This window comes from Sander vitreus, chromosome 2 (assembly GCF_031162955.1).
Source record: "Sander vitreus isolate 19-12246 chromosome 2, sanVit1, whole genome shotgun sequence".
In the NCBI taxonomy this organism is placed as follows: Eukaryota; Metazoa; Chordata; class Actinopteri; order Perciformes; family Percidae; genus Sander; species Sander vitreus.
The window spans coordinates 17,959,136-17,978,380 of NC_135856.1; the positions used below are offsets into that span (position 1 = coordinate 17,959,136).

Genomic DNA, 19,245 nt, shown 5'->3' on the forward strand with positions numbered 1-19,245 from the left:
TGTATCCAACAAACAGAAAGCTGCATCCAAACCCGCATGCATAACTCTGTGCATCCAACACAAGGGAGCTGCTTATATTTAGCTGTATAGCTGCTGAAATACATCAAGCGAGGCTGTGTATTGGGCCACTGGTTGGCGTTGGTAAGCCATGACCGTGCCTGGATCTGGCAAGGAGCTGGACCAGAGATGGATCTGTAAATAGTGACTGACTGCGGTTCTGGTGGGACTCAGCAGCACTCTAATTAGGATCTGTTGCATAATGAGGCTCACTGCTGTTCCGTGTCACTCGATTAGTAGCTTGTGGTCAGCTCAAGCTATAGTTTGGGGTTTGTGGGGGTGGGAGATCACATCTGGGGCAAGGAGTATAGCAACATAACAGCAATGGCAGAACTGGCAAGAGGCAACCCTGAAATAGGTCTCCCTGATTAAAATTCAATCACATTTGAATGGTATTTTATAGAGATTAGTAACACCACTGGTTTGGACTTTTAGGGGTTCGTTGTATTATTTATACTCCAGTGAGGTGTGGTAAAGGGACTTTCAGTGGATTTGTGTGTGTGTGTGTGTGTGTGTGTGTGTGTGTGTGTGTGTGTGTGTGTGTGTGCGTGTGCGTGTGCGTGTGCGTGTGTGTGTGTGTGTGTGTGTGTATCGAGGAGACGGGGAATCCCCGTCTTTTCTCATGTTACTCTGTTTGTCTTGGATTTTCTTTAATGTCAAGTGAAGGCTACATACAGGACATACACATAGGTTAACATACAGTTGCCAACATGCACTGTATGTATAGATGAATGCCAGGGATGTTTGTGTCCATGTAAGTCTGTGTGCAAGTGAATGAGTTTTTGGACTCTGTGAGGGCTGTGTGGGTGTTAAGGGGAGCTTTTCATGACAAATGGAAGTGGAAACGTTGACATTTGACTCTCCAGCCAATCAGAGTATTATCTCTGGTCTGACAAAGGAGGTGGACCAACAGTATATATTGACTTGAAATTGGGGAAAGAAACAGAGCAAGCCATCGCAGGAAAGCAAAGAAGAGCAAGCAATCCAGAAAGCAGCTAGTCTACAGCCTGAAACTAACTACAAGGCACCATGAAGACTCTGACTCTCCTCTCCATCTGTGCTCTTCTGTCAGTGTGCTGGTCCATGGGAGGTAAGGACAAACTCCTCTCATCATTGCTGTGATTCCTGATATTGACCTCTATGTACACTATCTATACACCTACAGTGTGTCTATAAAAGTGTTATTTTCTGTGATCCCCAGCTGTTGAACCAGAGGTTGTCGTGGACGTTGCTGCAGACACAGCTGCTGAAGCTGCACCTGCTGACCCAGCTGCTGACCCAGCTGCTGCCCCCGATTCATCTGCTTCGGACTCTTCCTCCTCCTCTGAGTCTGATTCGTCCTCGGCCTCCGACTCCAACTCTTCCTCAGACTCTTCAGCATCTGATTCTAACTCTAACTCTTCCTCCTCCTCCTCCTCCTCCTCCTCCTCCTCCTCCTCTTCCTCCTCCTCCGAGTCTACTGAATCTTCTTCCTCTGAGTCTGACTCCTCAGCATCCGACTCTTCTGCCTCTGATTCTTCCTCTTCTTCTTCTTCATCATCCTCCTCATCTTCATCAGAGTCCGCCAGTGCTGAGGGTATGCAACATTTTTGTTTCCAGATAGAATCTTTGCATGGTTTCAGAATTAGTTAGTTTGCCTGTAAAACAAGAAAATTCAAGAAAGTTTGAGTTTGTGATGTTTGTCCACACAGCGGCTCAGGTGGTGATGAAGAGAGACCTGGCTGCTGTTCTCCTGAGGAGAAAAAGAGCTGCCGCAGCAGGAGACCTCAGCCCTCTGCAGCTGGAAAGGTACAGTTATTTACACTATTTGGATCAAACTAACTCACGAAGCAACAATATACTTTGCACACTATTGTTTGGCTTGACGATTGCTGCATTTAATTTGTCATTTTGTAATTCAAATGTATGTCAACATAAATTCCTTGCTTCAATGTTCCTACCTAAGGTAAAAAAATAATCATTTCAGTTTTAGTCTAGTGTAAAAAAAAACAACAACTCAGAATTTAAATACAGAATCTAAGTTAAGTCAAAGATATTTTACAACCCTTCTAACCTCTTTTCTCTCTTCTGCCATCCAGCCTGAGAGAGGTGTGTGAGCTGAACAACGCCTGTGACGAGATGGCTGAAACGGAAGGCATCGTCAAAGCATACGTCGCCTACTACGGACCCGTCCCCTTCTAAGATGAAGACTCCTCTTTCATCCACATGAGAGCTGTTTTCTTTGTCATTTAGCAAAAACTCCCCTGAATCCAGACAAGGTGCAGACAATGAATCCAGACAAGGTGCAGACAATAAAAAAAAAAAATGTTTGGCCCATGTTATGATGCTAGATGGAGATTTCTTTAAGGCACAAAATCATTGCACAAGTGACCAGCTTTAATGGTCCTGTATGAAATGATTTCAGAGAAAGGCACATGGAAACACACGTATGTGGAGTATGTAGTAGCCCACACAAGATTAAATTATTCTTCACATCTGTAGTACAATGCAATGAATGGTGCTACAAGTGCATGTATTGTATGTTAATGTATTGATGTTTTTATGTTGTGCTTTAGTCTTACTTTAACTAGATAGTAGTTCTAGTAACTAGTGGATGTAGTAATGAGGTACTGTAGTTTTAGTTTTAGTGTCTTGATAGCGGTAGTGGTAGTGTACAGTGTTTGTAAAATGCATATCAGTTATCTGTAAGGACTGTAACCACAAATTGCCTCTAGGTTTTAAAATAATAAATTATTTTGTTTTGTCGAATTGTTGTTTTGTCCTCAATAACTGAAATGTTTTGATGGTATAGCTATTATTCCTTTAATGTATACCTGCAATACCTGAGAGCTGAAAGATGCTATAAAGAGAACTGCAGAATTGGGTGATAGTTTCCTTCAGGTTCTGGCACGACAAGCACTACCAACTCCGTCTGCTGTAGTATAAGCTGCAACCACAACTGTGTATTTATTGCAGTATTTCATACCAGCAGTGCGAGACAGAAGTTCAACAATAGCCCAGTTATAATATATATTTACCAAGTGGAGATTTCAGCATCACTAAATTACAATAGGTTGCACCACACAACTAGTTCTCACAAAATGAGTTGCTACTAAATATTTACAGTAAGTAACTGCCAGGTATAACTAAAGCTTACTGACAGACTAATGTTATGCCAATAGATTATCCAGTCATAGTGAAGAGTGAAGAGGTAATATGGAAAAAACATCTGGCCCGACACTAGATAAATTGCTGTTTATTAATGATGTATACTGAGAATATTTAAAATTTAGCTAAATATCACAACATACCTCAAATTACAAAACAAACTCATAATGTTTGAATAACATCAGCTAGGTTACCATAATCACATACTTCCCACTCATCTTAAACTACCATCTCTGTAATATACATATTTGTCCATGTATGCATGTATAAATAAAACAAAGTGATGCCTACATTCACAAAGGGGATTTTTGGAAGTGCAGCTTGTGCTGTTTACATAGCTGATTGTTTTTGATTGGACGGCGCCACAGATGTTTCCAAGCAACAGAATTACACATTTCCTAAGTATTTACTAACTAAGAAATTCCTTAGGTGTGATGGTTCAACCTGGTTTATTGAAACACTAGTTTGAAACCAGCAGTGGTAGAAGAAGTATTCTGATCTTCTTCTTTACTTGTTTTTAAATTACCAATGCCACAATGGAAAAATACTTGAGTCAAGTAAAAGTCTTACATTCATTATTCTAGTACATATGTATTACCAAGAACATGCAGCCTATAGTTAAATATCAAAAGTAAAAGTACTCTCCTGGGACTGATAGATTATTACACAGGTAACAAGTAACATTTTATTGTTGTAGCTAGATGGAGCTGGTTTTACTTTATATATGTAACTGGGTCATATTTACCTTTATCTCTTGTTACAGTATACTTTTCACTGGGATGACCTCAAAACTCCAGAACATATGTGTTCCTGCAACTTCTGTGGTCCTGCAACTATAAATCCCTTTCTGTCCCTTTCAATCTCCCCTTTTTGTACAATTCCCGTATGGGAGCAGTGAGTGTAATTTATTTTGGCTAATTTATTATCCAAACTCATCCCTTTATTTCTTGTATTATTTTTTCCCTGCAATGTTATAATGTCAACATATTGATTTCAACAGACTATCATTATTTAGTTGAGAGTTAAGAGTTTTTAAGAGTTGGTGTGGTTAGCTTGAATTTGCGGCAGACTAAGCTAGCTTCCGTTTTGTATATTTATGTTATCTGTGTACTGTATTGTGTTCTGTATGTGCCTGTACGTAGTAGCTAATAAGAAGGTCCTGGAAGGTTTTTTGCATATGTCACCAGAATAAACAGCTCAACAAAGAGATCCCGGTGTCATGGTGTCTTGTCTAAAGAAACACAACACAACGCAGTGTCATATATGTAACTGGAGTCCACCAGTTACATATATGATCTAGTGGTTCCCAACCTAAGGGTCGGGCCCCCTTCAAAGGGTCAAAAGATAAATCTGAGGGGTCGAAAGATTAATGGTAGAGGACAGAAAATAAAAACTAAGCCACTTCTGCCACACAAACACATTATTTGAAGGTTTTTCTTTTTTGTGAAATATTGGATACTTTTTACCTTTTTACCTCTAACACTAATTTAAATTAAACCATGTGAGAAGTTTGGAGGGGAAATGTCTCTTTGGTGGAACTGCTTACAACTTAAAAACATTGGGGCCCCAACAAGCCCCTGCTTTTTTGAGGTCACAAACTAGAGGTTGGGAACAACTGGTTTAATAAACTATAATAATGCGTAGTGTTTTATTTCAAATCTTAATCTGAAAAGTAACTAGTAACTAGGCCTATAGCTGTGAAATAAATGTTGTGTACAGTATTAAACTATAGCAATATAGTAGCATCAAAGCTAAAAGATAGCCCATCATGATTATTTTATCATAATTGCTATGGCCAACGTACAAACCAACAAGTTCTCCAAACCATACAACATAGGTCGTTTATTCCTACCTTCTAATGAGACCCAGGAGCGTTTCATAAATTAACACCCTTAGTGGTGGTAGGATGTAAATGTAAATATAAATATCATGGATGTACGATGAAGATATGAGGTATATATGTGTCATAATTGCTGCTTGAACAAACGATTATGGTGGCCATTTTCAGGGGAGGACAGTCTCACTTGAGTAAACGTACATAATTACTTTAAGTAAGTGTCAGTTGACCATGTGGAAAGTGTCCTGTGGTTGTTTGTGCGCTTTGGCACAGTTGTGTGCCCTCGTTATTGACATATTGATAATCCATCTCATGCTGCACAAGGTTTACTGACATGTGACATAGCGGTCGGCACAACAGTTTCCTGGACGCTGGCTGTGCTTTGCCCAGACACTTAAAAAAGAAAAAAGAAATTTCAAAACTCACAAATGCAACAGAACAGTCATAAACGAGTAACAGCAAACTACCTGACTTTCTGTAAGACAGCCATTACAAAAATAGTAAATTATTAATAACACTGATAATAATAATAATGATGTTGATAAAGTTTATGATACTTTGAGATACGGAGCATGTTTGTTACTCTGAACTGTACTCTCAACTCTTTTCCTCCCTTTTACCATAATTGTTCTTTCCCAAAATGCCTTACTCAGAGAAGTCTTCAGATAACACTGATAGTAGAGTCATCTCTTATCATACCCATTATAGAGGGTCAGAAGTTAATCTGGGAACATTATGTAATGAGTCTAGTGGTTTCTGCCAGGTCAGTAAAAAAAAACTTTCAATTAGGTATAATTTTTTATCTTTAATTTTTAAATAGGTATTATGGAGACACAATATATAACTTTACATTAAGCATTAAAAGTTCAAAACATTGTTAGATGCACATCTAATTTTTAAACTACATATTCCTTGAATACAATTATCCGACAATTACAAAATCATTTTTACACCTTAAAACGATGTGATAAGGATCTCAACATGTCTTTTATACACAGTAAAAACAAGATTTTTTTTCTTTTGTAAATAAAAAAAGATTCAACCTTATTTTTCTGAACAAGTCTGTGGTTTTGTGCAGATATGATCCTGACTGACTGTAGGCTACTGTATGTTAGTGCACAAAGGCCATGGCATCTTCAAGAGTTTTCACATTTAAACAACTGCCTATACACTTTGTATTGCTGTGCTCTTTCAATAACTGTTTGCTTTGAACACCAGTTATTGACTTTGTTCAACAACATACACCTTATTTGTATTTCATCAATTCAGTTATCTCATTATAAGATAAAAACCCAATAACTATATTTGAAAATTGTTAAATTGTGATTTATTCTGTAGAGCTAAAGTTGGAAACTCAAATACTATATTAGTCTGGTGATATTCTATATTTTAATATTGTCCACAAATCGCCTGATTATTTATTATATAACACCCTCCTGCTCCCGGAAATACTCACTAGAATTGTATTACTCCACAGCTGAAAATAGTCCCCAATAAATGCACTATTTCCTTCTGTTTAAGTAATGATTGCTATAAACTACAGTGCCCAGCTGCTTTAGGAAATTATTTTGCCTTTTAAAAATTAAACTAGATATTTGTGAGCCGTTTTCAACATTGCTTGAAGCTGAAAGCCACAGACAGGGTATGGAAAGTCATAAAGTATTGAGGCAAGTCATAAAGTATTGAGAGATGACTAATGAATTGTGGGATTTGTTGACTATAACAAACAAAACAAAAAAAGAATATTGCAAGCCTTATCCTTTAAAGGCCACCTCAGTTAATAGCATGCATGTGCATTTTGTTGATACGCAGAGAGTTTTAATTCTCTATATAACCATTTCCCATCTTACACTAAAGTAATAGCATAAATATTACGAACATTTAAGAGTTTTGCCTAAATGTGTTTTGTCCTTGTGCATGACCAATGCATGTCTTTGCATCATACACAAATAGTCACACACATAATATGTATACAAAATCTCAAAGCCGGGTCATCTTCAGAATCTTTAGCTCTAAATTGATCTCATTTTCCACCTCCTTCTCTGCACTCATTGCAGGGTTATCATACACCTCTGTGTTGTTATTTCCCACTGATTCTTTATCTCTGGGTTCTTGATCATCTGCAGAAATTTGGCAGCATTTGCAGCAGCAACAGCATTTGGCGGTAATCACACCAACCACTTTGTCCCAGGGAGCCAGGGAGTGGGCCCACAGAGGGAGGAAGTCCCAGGATCGCAGTGCTGCAGGCAGACACCCAGGTTTCCGTTTCTGCAGTATGTTGATCACTATGATGATGATCAATATGACAACGAGAGGTGCACCCATGCCTACCAGTACCTGCCAGCCAGCCAGTGACAGGGTGAAGATGAAGAGCGGTAAAATGAAGAAGAAAAAGATGATGTAGATGGCAGCAAACCAGCGGTAGGAGGCGGTGATGTTCCCCAGGCTTTTGGCCAGCCGGATAGGGAGGCGGGTGAAGGGGATTGGATACCAGAGAATAATGCCAGAGATGTTGAACAGGAAGTGCACAAGGGCAATCTGGAAACAACATCAACAAACTTTATTGATATGCTTCAGTCATTATTTTTCTGAATGTAAAAAAATCTATATTACATACTTTTTTATTTAATAAAACATTTTGGTCTGTAATTTCCTAATAAGTTTCATGGAAATAACTATGTAATATGTAGGCCTATGCTATGCTATATTTGGTACTAGATAATTATAAGTAAAATAGAAACAGTATTTAATTGACACGCATTCCAACTATTTATTCATTTAATTCATTTTCGGTGGACAGCAGGCCAGCTGAAGATGTACAAAAAGGTATATCTTCCAAGAGCCCAAAATGTTCCAATACATCTCCTAAGGGCAAATATGTTTAGAATGATATTTAGAAAATTATAAATTAGGAAAAGAACAGGCTTCCTCCCCCTAATAGTTCTCATATCCTGACAGCGAAATTCATATGAAACCTTAAAAAGTCAATCTGGTCATTCTACATGTGTGCAAGTTTTTTATTTTTGTGAATTACTGACCTGTAGAGCATTAACCAGTGTGTCTCCAGGACTTGCCATAGCTGCCAGGATGGCTGTGGTGGTTGTGCCAATATTTGAACCCAGAGACAACGGGTATGCTCTTTCTATGCTGATGACACCAATACCTATTCAAACAAACGAGACGTTTACCATCACTACCATCACTTCCTTCCTGTTTTACCAGGAAATTAGTTGCATTTATCAGCTTTAAAAAAAAAACAAGCAAGTAAAGTGTGTGTGCTCCCTCGATCCCTCTCCACTGTATTCAACCTATCATTGTTAAAGAGACAGTGTTTGTACATTGTTTTACTGCCTAACATGTCACAGAGAGAGAAGAATAAGCTAAAGAAACTTTAAGAAAAGCAGGTTTTCGGTACAAAATGGTACATAGATTTTTTAAATGAATGAAATGGATGGATAGAAGGATGGATGAATGATTGAGCTCACCAACAAGTGGAGTAATAGCAGAAGTGAAAACCGAACTGCTCTGCACAATAAAGGTCATTCCAGCTCCAACTAAAATGGCAATGTAACCTGTGACCCAGCCAAATGGAAAAGGGAAATCTGCACACACAAACAAGACATACAACATTTGTGTACTAACCAACGCAATCACATTCAATTCATTGCACTTGAGTATACAGTGTGCAGTGCTGCTCACCAGTGTTAAGGATCTTCTTGATGACTGAAGCCACCTGTCCCTTCAGCATGGAGTTGAGCAGCTTGACGATCAGGATCAGGCAGGAGCAGAGCACCAGTAGAGAAAGAGCCAGCAGGATCAGACCCACTGCCAGGTCAGGCAGATTCACATTAACAAAGAGATGCTTACCTATGGACACACAGAAACACACACACACACACACACACACACACACACACACACACACACACACACACGCACACACACAATAAATCCATATTTAAAATATGAAAAAAAGCTTTGCAGTTGTTTTATGAGGAAGGAAATTACTTTTGTTTGCTCATAAGTTAGTTAAAACACTTTTGCCATGCCATGTGAAATGAGGCCATGATATTATGGTGAGAATATTATACATTTACTTAAAGGTGCTCTAGGCGATGTTGGGTGACGGCACTTTTTGTTGATGTTCAAAGTATTTTCAAACAAAACGAGGCTAGCTCGCCCCTCCCTCCTCCTCATCCCATCTCCTCTCCCTCCCTTCCATGCTTCCGTGCACTAACCCACCAACCCCCACCTCGAAATCCTTCTTGTCGGTTATTGGCTGGAACGCTGGAAGACTGTTTGTTATGTTTCGTGGTGCAGGTTGGCACAGTTTATTTTTGTTGGCGTTTGTGAAGCCTGGGCTGTCTACAGAGACCGCTTTTTTTTACAGTGTGTTCAGGGGACAGGCAGCTCGCGGATAGTGAGGAGATTTGCTGTATGTGAAATAAAATGTTGTAACCTAAAAAACACGAGACATCGCTTAGAGCACCTTTCATGTACAGATTACGGTTCTTGCATTCACAAAAAAGTATAAATATTGTGAAAACTGGTCTTACATTTCTGGACATTGAACGTTTCAGAAATGTTCTTCAGCGTGAAGGTGTAGTTGCCATCGACCCAGCAGAGAGGTGGAGACGTGCAGTTCTCTGGACCAGGAACTGTGACATTCATTAAGGTCTGAAACAGTGGCAGTTTGACAATAAAGATTTTAATTTTCTGGATGTTTTCAAACATTTGGTACGTAGTTGCCATGTTTTGTTCTTACTGTGTTGGTGAAGGTTTGGCACCATTTCTTGATGAGACTCTTATTCTTGACTTCTGGGTCTCCTGTGGCAATCCCACTAATGACAGACTCATCTAACTAAGTTGGAAGGAAAGAGAACCACGACAAAGATAATATTGTTATATAATGGCATCTCTCTGATACAAATTCATACAAGTGATTTCTTTGGTGAGAGTAAAAACAACACAATTCCAAACAGAAAAAAGGTTTAATACTGCTTCATGGTTCACATTTCTACCAATGTATTGTTTAAGCTAAAGCTACTGTGGAAGTTCAGCAGTGACCCATATAGATAACACTAACAATTGCACAGTAGTTTCTGTATCAGCCCAACTACCGTTACAGTATGTTCACCATCTGTCTTGAGCTCAGGGACAAACTAAAGAGCATAACAGTTTACAATCAGTTAACCACACAGTTAGTGCTGCTAAAAGACACCTATCTACCCAGAGGTGGTCATTTCATACACGTGCTGGTGATGAATCGATTGACATTCATTGTTGGTGACAGGTTCAACAGACTTTACCCTAAATCTAAATGACTACTGGCATAGCCAAAATATTTGTACTTGCTGGACATTGGTTACTGAAACCCCAGCTTTCATTTTGTCTTTGATTCTGTGCAATGTTTTCTTCCCCCAACGAATGGCTTAAATGGGTATCACAGTACTTTCTTTACAGATGGGTAAAATGTGCATTTAACACAGTGATGCATGAAGCAGTTCTTCTACATTATGTTAATTTAGAATGTTGTTCTGATCTTTTGCAAAAACCTATATATAATTTGATTTGCATCTTGCATCTTTAATCTGCAAGTGAAAGGTTAGATGTTTGATCTTGGCATTAGATGAGATCTATCCAGATTTTGCCAACTGAGGCTCCTTGCAACAAAATTACCACTTATTGAAATTCACTCTGGATTGTAGTGTGTCAGCTAAATTTCAAATTTTCAAAATTTAAAAAAAAAAATGTTATGGTGTTAAAGTCTCATCAAATGATGTTAGAGGTGCCCTGTGGAGTTTTCTTATGAGCAAACAAAAGTAATTTCCTTCCTCATAAAACAACTGCAAAGCTTTTTTTTCATACTTTAAATTTCCCATCTAATTTCTAGCAGTTCTTCCTCCCTGCCTTTGATGACGCATTGCTGTGTTTCTTGACACGTTACCACCACCAACTGTCGCAGAATAATGTGACATATATAATCAGTATATAATCAAAATAGAACATTGCTACGTAGAGCTGCTAGAGCTCAAAAACTCCACAGGGTAGCTAAAATGTCCGAATAACAAACATTTTCTTCATATTTGATCATTAAAGTTAGTACAAGTAACATAACCTGAAATTACATTTTACCTGTATAACTGACTCAGTGAGAATATCAGTGATCACATTTAACAGGTCCGGGGCCTCGCCACTCTCAATTTTGAAGGAGTCAATGATGAGCTTGGTGACCACGTACAAATAACCAGTGGCGACCTCCAGAGGCAGCAGCACCAGCACAGAGAGCCAGTTGAAGAAGTCGTGCACAGTGGCCCCTGCAAAAGCCCTGGGTATATTGTGAGAGGAGGTAGATAAATGCAAAGTAAAATGACCTTTGATCTCGCTAATGGGAGCTACATATTATTGCTGTCCTGAAATAAGTAATCTAGTCAGTAAGCAGGTTAACTATTTATATAGTAATAGCAATTTACACATTTGGTGATTTTGTCATTTTTCAGAGAAACGTGAGGGTCATAAATTATGAATGAATGTTAAATATGGAATATTTGTCATTTTTAGATAAAGGAAAGGATTGTATTTTGTATATTAGACTGAAGATGTGATGAGTTGTAAATGTGTGTTTTCTTAGTTCATCAAAAGCTGGCATTTTGGATATGCTGTACATGTTTTCCACAGACTGCAATTAAAGTTGTGTTACTTAAAGGGAAAGGAAGTCAAAGGAAGCAATCCATCAAATACAAAATGATTACCTGCGAAAGGTGCTGCGGTCACCAGCCTGCATCATGGCGACTAGTGTGTTGGTGACAGAGGTGCCGATGTTGGTGCCCATGATGATAGGAACAGCCAGCTGAACTGTTAGCACTGCCAAAGCAAAACAGGTCATCTTCATCATCAGTCGTCCTCCACACCTCCGACATCATTATCCTTCATGCATTCTGTGCATGGAGGTTTATCTGTGTGTGTGTGTGTGTGTGTGTGTGTGTGTGTGTGTGTGTGTGTGTGTGTGTGTGTGTGTGTGTGTGTGTGTGTGTGTGTGTGTGTCCACAATGTGTGAATGCCTGTACTCACATCCAGAGGACACCATGCTGACAACTATGGAGGAGGAAGTGGATGAGCTCTGGACCAGCAGAGTGACTAGAACACCAATGACCAGACCAGCCAGAGGGTTGGACAGAACTGTGTTCTCCTGAAAGATGTCACCTGCTGCTTTACCTGGGCAAGGTGAGCAGAATGTGCATATTCAAAAAAAATGTTTTTCCCCCTTCAAACAAGTATGCTGTGGAGAGTTACAGAATATAAATCATGGTACCACTGTGCTTTTTTTATGTGTAGTGTAAGACAAAGTGGCTGCATATTAATACTGTTATAGGCATTTACATTAGAAAAAGCACATTCATGAATAATACAATGAATGATGGCTAAATTCTATTTAGCTGCTTCAGTGTCATGGGTCCTGGTATGGTGGATGTTGGCTCACTGTCAAACTGTAAGTCAAATGACTTACTGGGACATTTGAATAGAACAAAGCCATCGTTAATGCTACTTTTCCTCTTATGACAAGACAAATGTCTGCTGTAAAAAAAGGCCAATAGCATGCATGTGAGTTTATGGGTCATCATTACACCTGAACGTGGCTTCAAGTGTTACTGTGTTTACCTCCAACAAGCTGGAAAGCGGAGCTGAGGATGTCGAGAGAGCAGATGAACATGTAGAGGAAACCCAGCAGCAGGATGAACTTCCCCACTGACACCAACACTCTCAACACTTTCCCTCTGGTGTCCAGAGCTGGAATAGAGACAAGTCATGAATGGGATTAAACACAGAATAAAAAAGGGAAAAGATTATTTTCTTTAAAGATTTATCCAATGTTTCCTTTAGGGGCCTTTTTCACAGCAGACATTTTCATTTGTCAAAGCAGGAAAAACACAGGTGTGATTAATACCATAAACAATGTCTCTGTTATTACGCGTATTAATCAGTGAGCCAGCATGAAAAGTAGTCAGACCCTAGAACTGGTAAAGCTAAATGGAGCACAGCCCTTATTATTATTAGTAATCACATCTGTGGGTTTTCTGCTATGATATATCAAAATATCTGCTGTGAAAAAAGCCTATTTCACAGGCCGCAGATTTGAGAGTCAAAGGAAACATTCTGTGCCTACAGTATGTTGGCACAGACTCAGCAGTCTGTCTGGCAACTGTCTTTATCATATCCATTAGTATTTATAACCTCAATGCTTTCTAAATAACCAGATAAATTACACTGATTTGTTGTCCATCTAATGAAACAATGATGTCTAGGGAGTTAAGCCAACTGGAGTGCTTTTGAAAAGTATAAACTGCCTTTGGAAGTTTAGATGTTTTATTGTTAAACAACATCAAAATTAGATTGTATTAAATGTGGCTTTTTTGACACTTATCAACAGAAAAAAATACTTTTTATTGTCAAAGGGAAAACTTAATCTACAAAGTTATCTGAATTAAAGCTGTGGTAGGCTATTTATCTTTGGTGGCGTTGGGCAAAGATTCCATAATAACCTTTCAGCATATTGTAATTTAAGTAGTCTATATCCACGACATTCCACTTCCGGGATTGGTCCGTTGCAGCCGGAAGTTCCGCCGGAAGTCACTCTTTATGGCCGGATGTCCGGTACCTTCCGCTTTCTTTGTGTTGGCATTTTAAACTCCGGTCGATTTATGAGGACTATGGTTAGCTGCTCCTCAGATCTCTGCAGGGTGAATCCAGACAGCTAGCTAGACTATCGGTCCAATCTGAGTTTTCTGTTGCACGACTAAAACAACCATTGAAAGTACACCAAAACAAGTTCCTTCCCGAGGCTATTTTGCAGCGGCACCAGGGCTCCGTGTGGTGCCAAGACGATTGTGATTGGTTTAAAGATATGCCAATAAACCAGAGCACGTTTTTCTCCCATCCCGGAATGCTGTGGGGACTAGCCAGACCGTCCTCCGCAGCTTCTGCATCTCTTATTGGCTCTGTTTTCAGGCTGTAGATAATTTAGCCCGTGATGGGAGACTTTTGCCAATCACAGGTCACAGGTCACATGTCATGTCTTCAAATTCTGCCGTTTGTTTGCTTTCTACCCACTGCAGCTTTAATTACAAATATAAAATACATGTTTGCATAGGTATGCTATTCTGCAAAAAAAATTCAATTAATTCTACTATGACTTGATGTTTTTAGATATTAAAAAATAAAAACTGAATAAGTTATAGGCATGGTAAGAAGGAGACTCTAGACTTGTTATACTATATATAATGTGAATGTATTAATATGTACAGCTATGCACTTGTTTATTTGACTGCACAAAAACAGTGGACTTGAAAGATACTGTGTGGTAATGTTATAAAACAATGTTATGTGGAACACTTTATCACATCTACAGTAGGATATATGTTATCCATCAGTAGGCATGTAAATGTATTACTTACTGACCATGTATGTCGAATCAGGACACGTATACAAGGATATGACAACACTGTACCTGTCCTAGTAATAATGTTGCATTGCAAGTCTTCACCTGACCATGGGACCCCTGTGTCCTTCAGCTCTGGCATGTCCCATGGATCCCCCTGCTCCTCCTCAATCAGAGTCACAGTCGAGTATGCGGGGCTCGCTTTGTCCTCTAAGACAAACAAAAAGCCTGAATACATTTACTGTCCTTTTTTGTCCAACTATATACATTACATGTAACCGTGTTTATCAATAGCTTTATGTTGCATTTCATAGACAGGAAAAATACCTTTGCTCTTTTTTCCATGGCTATCATTGTGGTCTTCCTTGCCATTGTTTTGAGCAGCCATTGGCTAAAAACAAAGAAAAAGGAAAACATTATGTAAGGATTTAATTCCAAAATGCTATACAGTATATTCATTGTGGAAATGCTTCTTAAATTGTATTGTATTGTTTTTAGTCCCTTGTTAACTGTTAAGTCTGTCTAAGTATGTGCCACCAAAATCACCATTTCAGTTTGACTGTCACGACATAAGGTTCAGAAATATCACACATAGGCATGCACGCACACACCCAAACGCACACGCGCGCGCGCGCACACGCACATGCGCGCGCGCACACGCACACACACACACACACACACACACACACACACACGCACGCACACACACACCAGGGTATTGATCTTATCATCACATGGTCGAGCTGCAGTCAAATTCCATTCACAGTATGACACAGAAAGAAAGCTACCAGCTAAATCAATAATAACAAAAGTGTTACACTTTGACTGAGATATGTCTTATCAGTTTGTTACTTGAATGTATTCATTAAATATTTATACAATTATCCTACATATAAATGTACTAATATTATATCATATTATTCTATTTTCTGTATAATTTACTAAAGTTTTCTATACTTACTGATGTCTATAATAGAATTACTACATCATTTGTATTGAACATTAATTTTGTTTCAGTGGTCCACAGGCCATCGTTTCCAAGCTAAATCTTAATGTGTTATGTCATCCAATAAAACAATTCCATATTCATATTAATATTAATACAATGTCTCTACCAGTCTTTTCATTTTTGTCACTTGAGTTCAGAGTCCGGGCACACAATCTGCTTACAAGCTCATCTATTTTCTACATTTGTATAATATATACTTTAAGAATTAAAAATAACTTTTTACATCAAATACCATAGGCTATCTTTTAAGCTTTTTTATGTTACCATACTAGTAGTCCTGCTGGTTGCGGTCACCTATGTGTATATTGATGGTGACATTTCCAGAATTCTTGCTGAATAAGTGTGTGTGGCAATATTAAATAGTAAAATTGGAGTGCTGTCCTATTTATTAAACAATGTTACAAATCTTACATGCTAGTAAAGTGAAGTAAAAACAATGAAATTGGTAACTAACTAAACTAAATAAATACTTAATTAATATTTCAAAGTTTTCAGCAGCAATAAAGCATTCAGATCAATAGAAGCTATGCTTGCCCTTACCTGTGGCAGGCGTAGTGTGTCCATGCTTCCTGTATCTGCGCTGAGTTCACCTGGGCTTCAGGTTTAGAAGTGGAGTGAAAGGTTGTGGGAGGTGGGGATGGGGGGTCCGTGGAAGGCAGAGGGGAGTGTGATGTGCAGTGTTCACATCACCAGGGACACTTCCGTCTCATAGATAAGATGAACACACCTTTCAAACCTTGATTAGTCTTACCTGACACTGTTGTAATCTCTGTAAATTGTGTCGCAATCCAACTCACATTGTTCCTGATAGTGATAGGTCTTGAGTTGGTGGTGTCTACCTGCACCTGCAGTTGTTAACCTGTATACATTTCCTAAATACCTTATATAAGGTTCTTTGGTTTGTTTGTCTGTTTTGCAAATGTGTCCATTCATTCAAAATAGAAATTCCAGTATCGCCTTAACAAAAGTACTTCACATGCCTCAGAGTGATGATAGTTCTAGCCGGTGGATCCATTGGAGAGTAGTGGTGAGAGAGAATGGCACACATGGTGGTGGGGGGGGGTTGCCGGATGTGCACTACAGAGTTTGTCTATGTGGCTATGTTCTATTTTTGGCACATAATAAGAATCTATTGATTCTCTTAATACAGCTACCCATTGTTCAATATCAATGACCTGATCCTGATGCATTGAATTTCCATGAAAGTTGTGACCTGACAATATTAGGTGAGGTAACATCCTCTTCAACAACTTCTATATCTTTTTTTCTCAGTGGTGCACACACTTACTGTCACCACCACTGCCCTTTTACATCTGAATGCAGAAATGCCCTTTGGTAATTTGCACCCATGGCCCAAGATTACACACCAGAGGCATACTTGAGTGGCCCAAGTACCCATCTGGTTAGCTCAGTTCAGGTGACCCCATAGTGACCCAACTGATCATCACAGGTGCCCCTCTCCAGCCCAATGTAGCTAAGAACCATTTGACTGGCCCTGATGGATCAAACTGCTCCCCAGGTGCTGCTGTGATCAGCATAAGTGCCCTGCCACTCTGGTGTGACCTTAGGACTAAAATGAACCATAAGCCTCTTCTATCACACACAACAGCACACAGGGGGCGGACTGGGACAAAAATTCAGCCCTGGCACTGTAGACACACCAGCCCACATTACCATGCAGCCCCACTCACGGACACGTGCATTCACTAATTACAATTGTGTACAGATGGTGAAATAATATAAGCAGTACCTTATGTAACAGATTTTTAAACATGTAATGTAAGTAACTGGCAAACAATGCTTACTACTTTTTAAAGAGCACATGTTTATAACAAATGTACACATTACTGTCATTCTCTACAGTATGTTGTTCTTTGTTGTCACTGTCTGTCATTGCCCATGTTTCTCTCTGTTGACACTGTACATATTGTCAGTCTGGTTCTCCATCTTTTCATCCATTTTAACTCTCTAACTCTGCAATTTTAATATGTTTTTATGGCTGTCTGTAATTATACTTATATACCGCCTACAGGTGGGAGGCTGACCACCTGGTGACCTGGTGCAATCAAAACAATCTAGAACTCAACATTCTAAAGACAGTGGAGCTGATTGTGGACTTCAGGAGGAACTCAGCCTCACCTGTCCCCATCACCCTCTGTGACTCCACAATTGACACTGTGGAGTCTTTCCGCTTCCTGGGAACTATCATCTCCCAAGATCTCAAGTGGAAGCTGAACATCAGCTCCCTCCTCAAGAAAGCACAACAGAGGATGTACTTCCTGCAGCAGCTGAAGAAATTCAACCTGCCAAAGACAATGATGGTGCACTTCTACACAGCCATCATTGAGTGCATCCTCACATCTTCCATCACCATCTGGTACGCTGCTAGCACTGCCAAGGACAAGGGCAGACTGCAGCGTGTCATTCGGTCAGCAGAGAAGGTGATTGGCTGCAATCTGCCGCCGCTCCAGGACCTATACACTACCAGGACTCTGAAGCGTGCTGAAAAAATTGTGGCCGATCCCTCCCACACCGGACAAAAACTCTTTGAGACACTCCCCTCTGGCAGGAGGCTGAGGTCCATCAGGACCAAAACCTCACGCCACATGAACAGTTTTTTCCATCCGCCACTAGCCTTATTAACAAGGCCCGGAAACCACCCTGACACTCTCCACACCACCCCTGGCTCTTCATACCACTGTACTCTCTCTGCTGTAATAATCTTTTTATTTCTATCTTTATTTTTAATTTAATACATACTGTGTACATATACTTATACTTATATTGTTTATACCTATACTTATATTGTTTAATATTCCATCTAGAGAATGTGTGACGTGCACCAACAACACCAAAACAAATTCCTTTGTATGTGTTAAAAAACGTACTTGGCAATAAAACCCTTTCTGATTCTGATTCACATCCGGGATACAACAACACTTGACCCCAAAGTCCAGTTGTTTAATTAGCATGAACAGGGCTTTATGGTAACTTTTTTTCCCCAAGGAGCACATTTTGCTCCCAAGTTGAAACATTTAGGATTGACTTACAGAGGCTACTGCTTTTACTGCTAAATTGTAGAATAACACAATCACGTTATGGATACAAAACGTTGTGAAGTGTAATGTTTTCTACATTCTACATTCTTTCTACATTCATTCTATGATCAAACATTATCAGTGATGTTGCATGGATGTTGAGAATACAGTGTAATGGACCACCACAGTTCATGCATACATGTGAACCGCAGATTCATTGCAGAGTTTAACCTTCATAGTGTAAAACGTGACACTACGTGAATGGGGCACAGCAGAAAGACCGCACAGAACGACGCTGCTTGTTCAGGGTCATGTGTACTCCTATAGGCCTACACTTCGCATCAGGCATTAAAACCAACTCTACCAAAACACCGAATTAGACTACTATTTAACGCGACAACGAGACGTTTTTAACCGGTAATGAAACTGGCACTGACAGACTGTGCTCTGCGCCCGTCAGCAGCTTCTCGCTGCTGCAGCCAGTCCCCCAGAGCAGCATGATCACCGGGAGGGTCCGGTACAGCTTGAACCCTGCAAACGGAGATCCCGTTTGAAAGTGACGTGCTTGATTTTGACTGAATGTCCCAATTTGAGTAACTTCAGATTGGGTCGGTCGGCCCATCTCGGGACCAGGCCGGCCGTTGCTGACTGGCCAAATGCTTAATATTTATTATTATTATTATTATTATTATTATTATTATTATAACCATAGTGAAATTGT

The 19,245-nt window shown here is 39.5% G+C and overlaps 2 protein-coding genes across 2 annotated transcripts; one reads left to right on the plus strand and one right to left on the minus strand.

Moving 5' to 3' along the window:
- Nucleotides 1–1,086: 1,086 nt before the first annotated feature.
- Nucleotides 1,087–2,238, plus strand: bglapl (bone gamma-carboxyglutamate (gla) protein, like). The gene is made up of 4 exons (XM_078269060.1): nucleotides 1,087–1,147; nucleotides 1,259–1,633; nucleotides 1,749–1,845; nucleotides 2,136–2,238. The coding sequence occupies exons 1-4, from the start codon at nucleotides 1,087–1,089 to the stop codon at nucleotides 2,236–2,238; spliced, it is 636 nt and encodes a 211-aa protein (XP_078125186.1).
- Nucleotides 2,239–7,021: 4,783 nt separating this feature from the next.
- On the minus strand, nucleotides 7,022–16,050 carry slc34a2a (solute carrier family 34 member 2a). Its single transcript, XM_078269072.1, has 13 exons — nucleotides 16,027–16,050; nucleotides 14,805–14,868; nucleotides 14,583–14,687; nucleotides 12,701–12,829; nucleotides 12,113–12,256; nucleotides 11,794–11,905; nucleotides 11,177–11,369; nucleotides 9,807–9,902; nucleotides 9,598–9,718; nucleotides 8,741–8,908; nucleotides 8,527–8,643; nucleotides 8,080–8,204; nucleotides 7,022–7,579 (listed from the first exon to the last, which is right to left on the minus strand). The coding sequence occupies exons 1-13, from the start codon at nucleotides 16,048–16,050 to the stop codon at nucleotides 7,022–7,024; spliced, it is 1,956 nt and encodes a 651-aa protein (XP_078125198.1).
- Between the last annotated feature and the right edge of the window lie 3,195 nt (nucleotides 16,051–19,245).